Source organism: Euprymna scolopes, chromosome 2, assembly GCF_053919585.1.
Source record: "Euprymna scolopes isolate OS-2025 chromosome 2, ASM5391958v1, whole genome shotgun sequence".
In the NCBI taxonomy this organism is placed as follows: Eukaryota; Metazoa; Mollusca; class Cephalopoda; order Sepiida; family Sepiolidae; genus Euprymna; species Euprymna scolopes.
The window spans coordinates 139,732,559-139,746,219 of record NC_136483.1 but is presented as its reverse complement, the minus strand read 5'-3'; the positions used below and the strand labels follow the sequence as shown (position 1 = coordinate 139,746,219).

At 33.2% G+C, this 13,661-nt stretch overlaps 1 protein-coding gene across 2 annotated transcripts in view; it reads left to right on the top strand.

Moving 5' to 3' along the window:
- LOC145296703 (N-acetylglucosamine-1-phosphodiester alpha-N-acetylglucosaminidase-like) overlaps window positions 1-12,624 on the top strand; it is a 56,488-nt gene extending 43,864 nt beyond the window's left edge. The window contains exons 9-12 of one of the 2 annotated variants that reach the window (XM_080142683.1): window positions 4,582-4,758; window positions 8,997-9,122; window positions 9,919-9,988; window positions 12,341-12,624. In XM_080142683.1, the coding sequence (XP_079998809.1) occupies window positions 4,582-4,758; window positions 8,997-9,122; window positions 9,919-9,988; window positions 12,341-12,602 (635 nt within the window). In that variant the 3' untranslated portion in view covers window positions 12,603-12,624. Of the gene's footprint in view, window positions 1-4,581; window positions 4,759-8,996; window positions 9,123-9,918; window positions 9,989-10,611; window positions 10,993-12,340 lie in introns of those variants that run through there. The other variant, XM_080142692.1, reaches the window with a different exon arrangement.
- The last annotated feature ends 1,037 nt before the right edge of the window (window positions 12,625-13,661 follow it).

Below are 13,661 nucleotides of genomic sequence, written 5' to 3'. Positions count from 1 at the left end.
AGAAAGAGAAAAACATTTTCAGAAAAATTAACTTCTCTCTGTGGTCATCCTGGATATGACCTCATGTTGGCATTGAACCCACCCTGATACCTACTCTCTATTATCGCAGTTTCCTGGTAAACTTTTCCACATTCATTACTGATATCTCCTAGATGAGTTGAAAAGAAATCTAAATGAGAATGGCAGAAATGCCGCTTCAACGATATTTGTGAACTCTGAATGCAATTTTGTATCATGCTTTGAACGATTTCTTTATAGTTGTTTTTTACAAATTTAAAGTGCCATAGAAAACCCTGAAAAAACATACATTAGAAAATGTTTCTTTAGATCGATTTATTTTTTAAAGTAACTCTGTTAAAAGATGAAGTTTATTTTGGAATAAATACAAGTGTTGTTCGAAAAAGATTGAACTAAAGGAAAGTTTGTTTTTTTTAATTTCTGGTGGGGGCGGGTACTGAAAAATAAAGATATATGCTTTTTTTTTCTATATCTTTACTTATATATAAAAGACATTGTGTGTAAGTTCATTTCCTATTGACTCTGAAACAGCTGGGTGCTGATTTTTTTTTTTTTTTTTTTTTTTTTTTTTTTAAATTTGACAATTGTATTTGATATGTCTGGGAGTGTTCTTAGATAGATTTTGTATCAAAATGCCTTCAAAATATATCAATAATCCGATTAAAGTTTGTTTTACGTTATGCAGCCTAATATCACAAGTGCATTTGAGAAGTTGTATCACAGCACAAGCAGATGGGCCCAGCATATAAAATCAACAGTAGATTCTTTGATAACCCGGGAGTGCATTTGAAATGAATGCTTCTGTTTAGAGCACACTTGAACCATGATTAGTATTTTAAACTTTAATTTAAGCCATTATATAAAATTGATTTCATACAATGAACAGTAGATTCTCTACAGTACAGTGTAGACTACAGTTTATTGTGGACTAAGTCACTGCAGGGAGGCATGTGAAACTTCCTCCCAGTGTGCCGCAGTGGGTCCTCGACTAGAGCAAGCAGTCAATCGATTTGTTTGAAAAATGGTCGATTTCAATGACAATAAAAATATTGGAAGTGTGGAACATTCATTGATCCTCATTCAATCCTTGGCAATATCGGGTCTCCTTGCTAAGATATATATCTATAAAAGTGAGACTGTGTGTGAGGACACTTCTCAACCTATATACTCGAGGAATTTTTAATCTACAGACTTGAAATTTGGTATATAGAGTATTCAGACATGTGGAAAACTTTTTGATCGATTTTTATCTGTTTGTCAACTGTTTCACGTGGCAAGCTGGTCTAATGATTATCATACTTGACTCGCTGTCTTTAAGTTCTAGTTTAGATCTCAGCTCGAGTATTTTTTTTACTTACAATAAGTGAACTGTTTAGAGAAAGCATAACATTCACATGCATGTCTGTTTTTTTCTACTTCATTATTTAAACGTTACATTTAATACCAGGCAATGTCGGGTACATCTTCTAGTATATATATATTTATTTATTATTTAACTTTTAAAACATTAATCTACGTACATGCATGTTTCAGGGCCCTACCCCTCTTCAGCATAGCTTGACTATTATTAGGACTCGAACCCTGGACCTTATGTATTTCAGTCCAGTGTCTTATCCATTATGCTATGATGCCATAGATGATTTACTGTTTAGTTTTTATAGTTTATATATTTATGTAGTTTCTTGTTGATTTTTTAAAACGATATTGAGGTTAGCGTCTTCACCTTGAAGATTGGATGTTTTTTGTTTTTTTTTTGTTTTGTTTTTTTATAAATTGCCCATTTTTTATTTTGGACGTAAACAAATAATATTTTTATTTATTTATTTCTAAAATTTCTAAAAAAAAAACTTTTTAAAAAAAACATCCGATCTCCAAGGTGAAGACGCTAACCTCAATATCATTTAAAAAAATCAACAGCAAAAAACTACATAAATATATATATATATATATATATATATATATATATATAATCTCAGACAATACCAGAAGCAGGGTGCAGGTAGATGACATTTTGTAAATATTGAAGTACATCAAGGATCTGTCCTCAGTCTATGGTTGTCTTTGAGGCCCTTTCCAATGAGTTCTGAATAGGGTGTCTATGGGAGCTACTGTATGCCGATGACTTTGTCATAACAGACACTGAACAAGCAGGAAGAAAGATGATTGAAAGTGTGGAAGAAAGACATGGAAGCAAAATGTCTGAGAGTTAGCACTGAAAAATCAAAGTTGATTGTTAAGGGTCCAGAACTCCAGTCTTTGAAGGAATCTGGTCAATATCCATATGATGTATGTAGAAGAGGTGTGTGTGTGGGGGGGAAGAGCAATGCAATCGGTGCAGTCACTGTACTCGATGGGTATACAAAGACTAGTGCAGCAGGGTGTATGATAAGTTCATATTAGATTCAGACTTTAGATGTTTAGTCTAATGCTAACATCCTCTTACACAGAATGAAATATAGTAAACCTTTATTGCTATCTGTGAGATATGCTAAGTTCTGAAGATGGCTATGAACAAAGTTCAACCATCAGTCAAAACAGCTTGGGGAAAAATTCAGAGAACTTCTCTCAATCCTAACATCCCAATTATTACCAAACGTTAAGGTGTATGATAAGAAGTGTGATGTTCGATGCCAGTGATTGTTTGACCCTCATCCATGCTTCACTAAGTGTATCAGAATTTTTATCGGAATTTTTGACACCCCTAACACAAAACTGCGAATAAAATATAAAAAACTCGTAATTTCTCTTTTAAAAGTGGGTTTTTTATTTTCTTTATGGATTATACTTCCAAAATAAACGATTAAAGTTGTTTTAAAAGTAATAGAAATATTTTTTTTTTATTTAAAAAAAAAACAGTAATGAAATTAATTGAATTTTACGAGCTCATTATTTTTCAATTTTTAAACTTTAAAAATCTATCAAAATTCTTCTAGTGATTCTATTTTTACGATATTTTCAGGGTCAATGTGAAATTTTATGCTCTTTCCAATAAACCGAATATAATATTTTAGACAAACGGTTTTTTTTTTTAATTCACGCTCCCTCCCATTTTCAAGTGTCTATTAAAAAGTAAATAATTAATTTACTCACCAAAGTTTTATATATCACAAATTGAAGATAAAAGATCAATAATAATATATTCAAATTTAAAACAAAAAAAAGTAGTGTTTTTTAGAAATTTACCTGTAAAGTCCGAAGTTTAAAACCTTTTCTTTTTTTAAACCACGTTGTTTGTTTTTTCTTTTTTTTTTTTTTTTTTAAATGAAACTTTGGTCCTTGCTCCTTTAATTGAAAAAAAAAATTAGGGCTTGAATTTCATTTTTCGAGTAGTTATATGCTTGGAAAGACAGGGGATCGAATTAATTCACACCTCCCATTTTGAAATGTCTATTAAAAAGTAAATAATTAATTTACTCACCAAAGTGTTATATATCACAAATTGAAGATAAAAGAGCAATAAATAATATATTCAAATTTAAAACAAAAAAAAAGTAGTGTTTTTTAGAAATTGACCTGTAAAGTCCGAAGTTTAAAACCTTTTTTTAAAAAAAAACATGTTTTTGTTTTTTAATGAAACCTTGGTCCTTGCTCCTTTAATTGAAAAAAAAAAAAATTAGGGCTTGAATTACATTTTTCGAGGAGTTATAAACTCGGAAAGACGGGGTGGAATTATTCAATATTTTTCACGAAATTTCTGACACACCTAATGCTTCACTTGCCTTACTCCAGAGAAATGACAGAGCAATGATTAAGTGGATATGCAATTTAAAGCCAGACCAGATTCAAAACATTAGATCAGAGACTCTACATGAGAAATTGGTCATTCCAAAACTTGATGTCCTATTAAGGGCAAACCGTCTTCGCTGGTTCAGACATGTTGAAAAAAGCAAGGGTTTATTAACATTTGCAGATACTAGGACTCGACAATGAAAAGAAAGCCGAGTGCTCTAAGACATGGAAAGAAACCATCAAGCAAGACTGTAAACAGAGGCAAATGAACACGGTCAATCCCCATAATTATGATCACTGAAGACTCGATATAATGATAGCCAGGCAGCATCTAACCTTTTTTTGAAGGGAACTTAGATGATATATAGTGAATGAGTGTGAGATATATATATTAGAAAAGTGAATTCCATAATCAGATTAGTTTTGCTCCATTTTTATGTCTTATGGAGATTAACATCAGGATATAATGTGACTCAACCTTATATCTGGAATCCTTATTCCAAATAAAACCTCATTACATTAATTTGATTTTAAAAAAATGTCCAAAATTGAAGGCTTAAGACAAACTTGAAAATCAAGGAATCTTGTTTAATGGGTGTCTAATGATCTTTCTCTTTCTCAGTCCCTCTTGTTTTTTCTTATCTTTCTCACTCCCTCTTGTTTTTTCTTATCTTTCTCTTTCCCTCTTGCTTTTTTCTTAACTTTCTCTTTCTCACTCCCTCTTGCTTTTTTATCTTTCTCTTTCTCACTCTCTCTTGTTTTTTTTTTTTTCTTTCTCTCTTTCTGTAAATGTTCCGTCTTGCCTTTCTACTCTGTTTCTTGTTCTCTTTGCAGATGGCTGTAAATGTTCTGCTGGCTGGTGGGGCAAGGATTGTAGTAAGTCTTGTTCACTTGGAAAATATGGGCAAGATTGTAATCAAGTCTGTTTCTGTCAAAACAACTCCACCTGTGACTCTATTAGCGGCAACTGTACATGTCCCCCCGGATACATTGGCGATGCCTGCCAAAACCGTAAGTATTTTCTTTCCTTTTGCCCTAACCATGTTATCTTAGAGTCCTAGGGAGGGCCTCAATTTGATATCTAGCGGAGGGGGGGGGGGATACCCTTAATTGCTGTTACTCCTAAGTCCTCGTTGTTACTGAGTAGTACTACTAGTTAGTGTCCCATTTAACATTAAACTGACTCTGATGCTTCTGGATAATGTGACAACTCTCAACCTTCAGAAGACTATGCTTTTAGGTTAAAATAGTCTTCAGGGGTCAAAATTGAAAAAACTTATACATTTTGTACATTCATCTTAGTTTATTTTTACTTTTTAATCAGTTCATATGCGTATCACGTCGGTACAGTTGTAACGTCACTAGCTTTGAATGCTACAGTTTTGATTTTGGTTTTGATTCAAGCTGATGGCACCCAAATACTTGTTTTTTACTTTTGAAATTATAAAATATACAAAATCTGGAAAAATTAAAATATCATATTTAAGCGTATTTTATGACTGGGTAAATCCAGCTACCACCCCACCCACCTCTGTTAGTTTAATAAAAGAAAAATACTACTTATTCAGAACTCTCCCCATCATGTAAAAACAAATATAAAAATTTTTTTAAAGCAAATTTGAGTTTATCCGATGCCCTCCTCCCCATGTTAAAAATGACTCTCTAAAATCTCACAAGTTTGAATTGCTGCATTGTTTCTTCAGACTGTTTTCAAGATGGCATTGCAAGATCGTCGCTTGTACTTTAACTATAAAATTTGTCTTTTTTTATTTAAAAATAGAACTACTTGATTAATTTATGTGATTTTTTACAAACAATATTTCTATTATTTTTTTTGTTTTTTCATGAGGGGGATTATAAACGAGCACTCAAAAACATTAATTCAAAACTGAAACATTTTCTCATAAATAATTCAACTGGAAAGAAAGGGCCGAATTTTTTTTTTTTTTTAATGACATTTTCACCCCAAACAAGGCACATTGCCACTTTGGTGTAGGGGGCTACTATCAGGGGCAGCAACTACTGGGGCACTATGTTGGGATTTGGGCAGCAAGATGTCAGTTCACGTTGCACTTGAACTTCTGCATGTCAGTACAGTTAGGGAAGCAGGAACTTGGAATGGAATTCCAGAGTCTAGCGGTTCTGGGGAAGAAACTACTGGAGTAGAAAGATCTTTTACATCTAGGGATCTCTACTGTATAGGGGTGGGATTTAACTGCCTGTCGGGTTTGTCGAGGGTGTCTACGTCGTGGGGGCACAAGTGTCTGCAGTTCGTCAGAGCATTCACCATTAAAATACTTGTAGAACAGGCAGAGGGATGCAACATTTCGTCGATGGGACAGAGGCTGAAGCTTAGATGCCAGTTCAGGGCCTATCAGATTGGCGACTCTTTTTTTAACCTTGTCTAGGAGCGAGAGACCAGTAGCAGATGCACCAGCCCAAATGTGACAACAATACTCCATACATGGGCGAATGGTGGCCTTATAGAGGTGCAGGATACTTTCAGATGTCAGTAGTTTTCTAGTACGGTAGAGAGAGCCTACCTTTTTCGCAGCGGCCCTGGCAATGTTTTCAATATAATTGTTCCAACTCATGTTTCCTGTGAACGTTAGGCCAAACAGTTTGAAAGATGTACTCTCAGACAGGGAGTCACTGGCCATTGCTATTGGTGGCAGAGAAGGTTTCTTGTAATTATTGAAGGAAACCAGTTTAGTCTTGGTAGCATTGAATGTGACCATCCATTTATGTCCCCATTCCACTACAGATTGGAGGTCATCCTCTAGTGTTTTTGCCATTTCTTTAGATATGTGTTCATTTGTTTTCCTGTCATGCCTGTTATAGAGTGTAGTGTCATCAGCATATATACCCATCTCAGAGGCAGTTTTGTCGGGGAGGTCATTAATAAATATTAGGAACAATAGAGGTCCAAGGATAGACCCCTGAGACACTCCCGCATTTATATCACACTGTTTAGATGTATGACCGTCGAGGACAACCTGGATTTTTCTCTTATCTAAGAAGGATTTAATTATGTTAAGTATTCTACCAGTGATACCGTATGATTTCATTTTCCTGAGGAGACTCTCCTGCCATACCCTGTCAAAAGCCTTAGCTATATCTAGAGCTACCGCTCTGCCCTCCCCCGCTTTGTCCAGTGAATGGTATATACGTTCAGAGATTACAGTGAGGATGTCAGCTATGGAACGGGCATGTCTAAATCCATATTGTTTGTCAGTCAGAAGTTTAGCATCTGTAAGGTGCCGGACTTTTACATTAATCATTGCAGGTGAAGTTTAATGCAGGTAGCTCAGCTATGTGTGCACAATGCAATGTTAAGAAAACACTGACAAAGCAAATTCTGAAAACGATGTGTTAAATAGATTAAAATATACTTAATTTAATATTTTAATGCATAAACTGACACCATATATATTTACTAGATGTACTCATGACATGTTGGTTCACGATCACTACCATTATTCCACTTGAATTTTATTAAAAAATTTGTACACTGCGACATGCTTGTTAAAACATTCTTCTTGCATAACTGAAAATAAGTCTGCTGTTGTTGGTGGTGGTTCTTCTAATCACATTCTATGCAGCTGTCAGAGATTCTGTTTCTTTGTTCATGTGTCCTTTTATTAATCATCTCCAGGTGTTTTCGTGATTCTCTTCTCTTGTTATTAAAGAATGCACAATATGGTGAAAGCAGAGGCGAGAGAAATACATGGAGAGCCGAGTGATTTGTTCAGTTAATTATAAATTACAGCTACTTAGAACCAAACATTTTTTTCAAACATAATTTAATCTCAGAACATAGATATATTTTAGCATGTATCTTGTGTCCTTAAAGTATATAAGAAAAAAGGATAATACATAGTATTGCAGCAAAATCTGACACTTAACAAGAAAACGAAATAGACAATAAAAACAAGAGTATATATGCAGAGACCGGACAGTATATTTAACAACAATTAGAATTACATTCTACATTTTTTTTTAATGTAACTATCACCAACAAAGATGACCATCTCAAGGCAGGCGCAAAACGAACCACACATTTTGGTGACCATATCTCGTCTGTAGCAATGAACACCTTGATGATTGCAGTCGTCAGAGAGTCAACCATATTGTGGGTATGCTTGCTGGTCCTGACTTCGATCACACCTCAGAAGAAATAATCAAGGTGGTTGTAGTCTAGTGAGGAACATTGTTGAGCAGCCACACCTGCAACCATATTACTGTTGACGATATCATCCATTTAAGGCTTCACTATACTCCTCAGCACCTAGTAGACTCAAATGTCACATTTTGCTGCAACATCCTTCAACATCATTATGGTTAAGTGGCAGTTTTAGTCATTTAGAACTGCTTAAAAGCTTCACCGCTCACTCATTTTTCGAGCAAATTTCAAACAATTATTACAGTTTATAGATCACCTTCTCAGCTATATTGTGAAAAAAAAAAATGTTCAATTTTCGTTCAGTAAAACAAAAGTTATAGTGCACAAAATCGTAAAAGAAACATAAGGAGGTGAGCGACGTTTTTTCTGACTGGTTTCCATAACAAGCACGTTACTTCAGCAATTAGTGTTGTACTAATTCACCGCTCTCGTGAAAAGAGAAGTAACAAGTGAAACAGAATGAAAGCAGACGAGTGCCATGCATTGTTTTACATATGTTATGTTTATGGGGGCAAAAAAATAAGACTGAATTTAAACAAAGAACAAGTCAATTTACTGGAAGCCTGCAAAAATCATGGATTACTATAGAAAAATGTGAGCAAGAAAAGTAATGCGGTTAAACTTAAACATGGAAAAGAAAAGGGCAAGATATTCTAGTAAAAAATATAATAAATTTATAACTTAAGAATTTTTTTTTTAAATTTCAATTTAACATTATATAATAAATTCTTAATGCTGCAATATTTTAAGTTATAAATTTATATTTTTTACTAGAATATCTTGTTCTTTTCTTTTCCATGTTTAATCTTAACCATATTACTTTTCATGCTCACATTTTTCTATTGTAATATAAATATATATAATCAAAATGGACTTAAAGATTCCGAAGTTTGACTAGAAAGTTCCCAAGATCTAAAAGATGCACCTCAAGAAGATGAGCGGTTATATCGGCCAATCAAAACTGGAATATGACAACCAAGATGAGAATAGCAGTCCAAATAATGAAAAAACAAAATTTCATTTGAATTATAATGATTATAAAAAGTGAAAACATTTCTCTTTCCAGGCTGTCCTTATGGTTACTATGGCGATCGTTGTCAGCATTTATGTTTGTGCCCCACAGACTGCGGATGTGATCATGTGACAGGAAGCTGTAATTCTACCTCTACCTACACGTCTAATATGGAAATGGGTAAGACAAATTTTCTTCTTCAAAATTTAAAAGAATGTATTCTATATCGGTTCTAATTGAATTGTAATCATTGATAATTTTAGCATTGTATGAAACTACATTATATGATGGTGGTCATAAAATGCAAAAAAAAATATTTGCAAACTGTTTATAAAAATGAATAACAAACCAAAATTTGTAATTCCAGAGTGAAATGAAGTCTTTTAGTGAAATCAAGAAACAAAGAAAGTTTTTTTATATATATATATATAGTAATTTATGAAATATATATGGCGATTAAGCTACACTGAATATTCGGCGTTCCATCCACTCTAGGATTCCTCAGGCTTATGCGCATAAGCCTGAGGAATCCTAGAGTGGATGAAACGCCGAATATTCAGTGTAGCTTAATCACCATAAGCCTGAGGAATCCTAGAGTGGATGAAACGCCGAATATTCAATGTAGCTTAATCGCCATATATATTTCATAAATTACTAACTAGCTCTACCTGTGTATTGAGCACTTTTGAAGTAAATACTTAAAGTTTACGCATAAATCTATACTTTCGTATATTAATTTTATGTGAGTAAATGAAGTAGTTATATATATACGGAATGTCGATCAATCTCAATTCACAATGAAGTTTGGTAATATTCTAGGCCGATGTGGTTATGGTGAATAATTCAAAGCACTTAAAATAAGATCCGTTGTCAAAAGGTCCCAGATCTATCACAAAAGAACACAAAAAAAATGTATTGATTTAAATAACATGAAAAAAAAAAATGATTGTCTTTCCTTTCTACTCTTTCTTTTCAGCTGGCAAATGCATAGCGAGACAAATCATCAAAACGGAACATTTAGTGGTGGACAAGTCTGATGAATATAAGTAAGTCATGGTTTCCTTTCTCAAACGACGTTTTTTTTTGTAAAACTTTGAATTATGAGAGGATGTTGGAAAAATTTAGTGCCTTCAACAATTTGATCATTTCGATGTTGAAACTAATTTTCAACATAAAAACATCTTTTTGGATTATTCAGACTATTGTTCTCATCAATGTAACCTACCACCTTCTTCCAGTTTATCTTGTCAAACTTGCAAATCTTTCTGTCAAACTATAGAATTTGTATGAAATTTGAACAGGACCTTTTATTTAATCTGCAGGAGTAATATGCTCCCGTTCTGTCAGCGATAACTGGGAGAAAACTTAAGCAATTCATAATTGTATTTTTAGTATTACCCACACTCAAGATTGAACCTTCAACCTCCAGAAGAGTGATGCTTAGAACTAAATTTTACTTAGTACTTTATCCGTGATGTTACAGGTCCTTACAATTATGAGAATAACACTCAAGATGTGAACAATAGTCTGAACAATACAAATTATCAATACTTGTCTGAAAAACTCGAACATAAAAATATCTTTTCTAATACATTTCAACAATTAATGAAATTTCTAATGTTTTGTAGTTTTTATAGGATTTTTTTATTTTATTATTTTTTTATTTTAGAAGCAGGTCTGTATTCTTTCAAATGGATTCCGTAAGCAGAATCGCAGCCCCTTTTATCTCTAACCATATACCCCACTTCTTGTTTGCCATGCTTTCCATAATGGGGTTCCTCGTTCCTCCCTCCCATGAATACCATAACAAGAATCACTTTCTTTCTGTTTTTGATGGATTCAATAAAAAAAATGTCTCCCCAACATTGATTAGAAAACAAGATAATCACCCTCTTCATCAATCGTGGCAGTTTTCTTAAGCATAATACTCTTCACTCAAACTGGAATCTTAAAGAGATATCAATCATGCCAGTTATTATAGGTGCCACAGGGCTTATGAAGAAGAACCTGAAGTTCTACCTAACTAATATTCCTGGTGAACCAAGTGCAAAAGAGATCCAGACAATTGCATTTAAGGGAACAGTGAGGATACTGAAAAGAGCTCTCGGCTGGTTTCAATAAAAATGTTGGCAGCTGGTTTGGCTGCCCCATAACCCAGCATTACAATCTTCTAAGGAAGAAAATTTTTTATTTTTAAATTTGAGATAAACACTGTAAATGTTATCCGAATGTTTGGTATAATAAAATGCTCTTCTAAATCATCTTTATTTTAATTTTATTTTTAATGACTTTTACATTTTTTAACAACTTCTTTTACATTTTTTAATGTCCCTTTAACTTTCTTCTATCAATTATCTATCTATTATCTTCACTTTTCCCATGTTCAAGAGTCAGATGTTTTTTGATATTACACAAACTTGGTCTCCAGTTCTCTTGATTCAATGGGTCAACTATCTCCAAATTCCAAAATGATTCATCCTTAGGATAAACTGGACAAATGTAGTGCTTTCAGCAAATTCCCTTAATGTGTTCGGTTTGGTCAGATTTCTCATTGCAGATCCATCTAACATTAGATTTGTCATTGAACTGCAGTCGAGCAATAGAGAACTGGGTGAATGCACAGCATTCTTAGCTATATAACATGGCATTCCTAACACAGCTGCTATACAATTTACTCCAGATGTAAAGAAGGGCAACTCAAAAAATTTTACCCATGTTGCCTTCACTTTTGTGGTGGTATTGAATTCTCATTCACCACCATCTCTGAGCATATCTCCTAGTATCATCTCTTTGTAGGCAGGACCATTGATCAGACATGATTTCACTTGAAGTTAGGGTTTAAGATTAACTTACTCTTCAGGTCACTACATCTTAGTGGACCCACAATAGGAATAGGTTACATTGTATCACGTGCATTTTTTTATTCACGCTTTCCATTTTTGATGTCTTCCCTTTGCTTATACTTTTAATAATGCCCTTTAATTTTTTAATTCCTCCTTTAATTTTTTTTATTCTTCCTTCCAATTTTTAGTATCTCCTTCCATTTTTTAATTGCCCTGTGACATTTTTTTAATTGCCCCGTTAGATTTTTTAATTGCCCTGTTAGATTTTTTTAGTTGCCTCATTTCATTTTTTACTCATCGCTATTTTGTTTTTTTAATTGCCCTGAATTTCATTATTCGGATCCATTTTTTGATAATACCCTCTTTTACTTTTAATAACTCTCTTCCATTTTTAATTACTCATGAATTTTTTAATTTAATTGTATCCAATTTTTAATTCCTCTTTTTCATTTTTAATAGTCCCTCCCCCTTTAGTGCTTTTAATAATCGCATTTCATTCGTTTTGATATTCTTGATTTTTTCCTTTTTAGTTGAATTCTTTGCCTTGCATTTCAGATTTTACGTCCACGGTTTTATTTTGATGAGTATAATTGCTGGTGTCAGTATCATCGCTAACCTGTACTGTTCATATTGTTGGTGGAAGGACTGCCTAAAGTCAAAGATTTCTGGTCGTCGGTCCATTTTACAAAACGACACAATGACAACTAACAGTTTACTCAATCATTCCTACATTTCTGATTATGATGAGGAAGATGATGATGATCATGATAGGGATTATCTCAGTTCAAAAATGAAAGATGAAGAAAACGTTTTATGATAATGAAAAAAATCTTCAGAGACCTTGCCTTTTTTTTTCCATTTATTTATTTTTTTTTTTTTGTTCTGTGACATTCCATACATGAAACTCTTCAGGCATTAACATTTTTATTTTCCTTTTTAATGAAAAATAACTTGCTCATGTATGACTATTTTGTGTGCATGTGAGTTTATGTATGCATGAATATATATAAATGTGTGTGTGTGTATATATATATATATATATATATATATATATATAAATAAATTGTTTATTTATACAAAACTTATTTGGCTACCCATCTGTAGACATGTTTTAGTCAAAGCTATGGATTCAGTTGACTAGACCTCCTCAGGCTAAATAGTTTTGGGTGAGAAGAATTTGACCTGAGAAGGTCTAGCTATGTTTCTAACATTTTGAGACGAAGATTGAGTATTCATATTATTTGGATTCTTTAGACTACTGTTCTCATCTTTTTACAATGTTTCAGTCGATGTAGTCTCCAATCTTCTTCAGGTATATCTTGTTGAACTTGGGAATCGGTACAGAATTTCGAACTGAACCCTTTATTTAACCCCCATGGACAGCATGCTTTCCTTCCATCAGCTATGACTGGATGGAAGTCCTAAGTAATTCACAATTTTATTTTTAGTGTTGCCCACACTCAGGATTGAACCTTCAACCTCCGGAAGAGTGTAACTTTACAACTGAATTATACCAAGTACTGTGCCACTGACGGGAATTCAACAAGATACACCTGAAGAAGGGCAAAGATTACATCCACCGAAACATTGTGAAAATGACACTCCAGATGAGAGCAGTAGTCCAAAGAATCCAAATAATATAAAGGTTTAGTTAATTTATACCTTTGATCAAAACATGTCTTCAGATATGTAGCTAAATAATAATAAAATAAAGTTTTGTACCTAATAAATAGCTCGATTTATTATTGAGCATTTTTATATAAACATAGTAAGGATTCACTCAATTTTACCCTGTGGATGTAAACTTACCTGGATTACTATATATATATATATATATATATATATATATATATATAATTTTTATATTTTTTTAAAA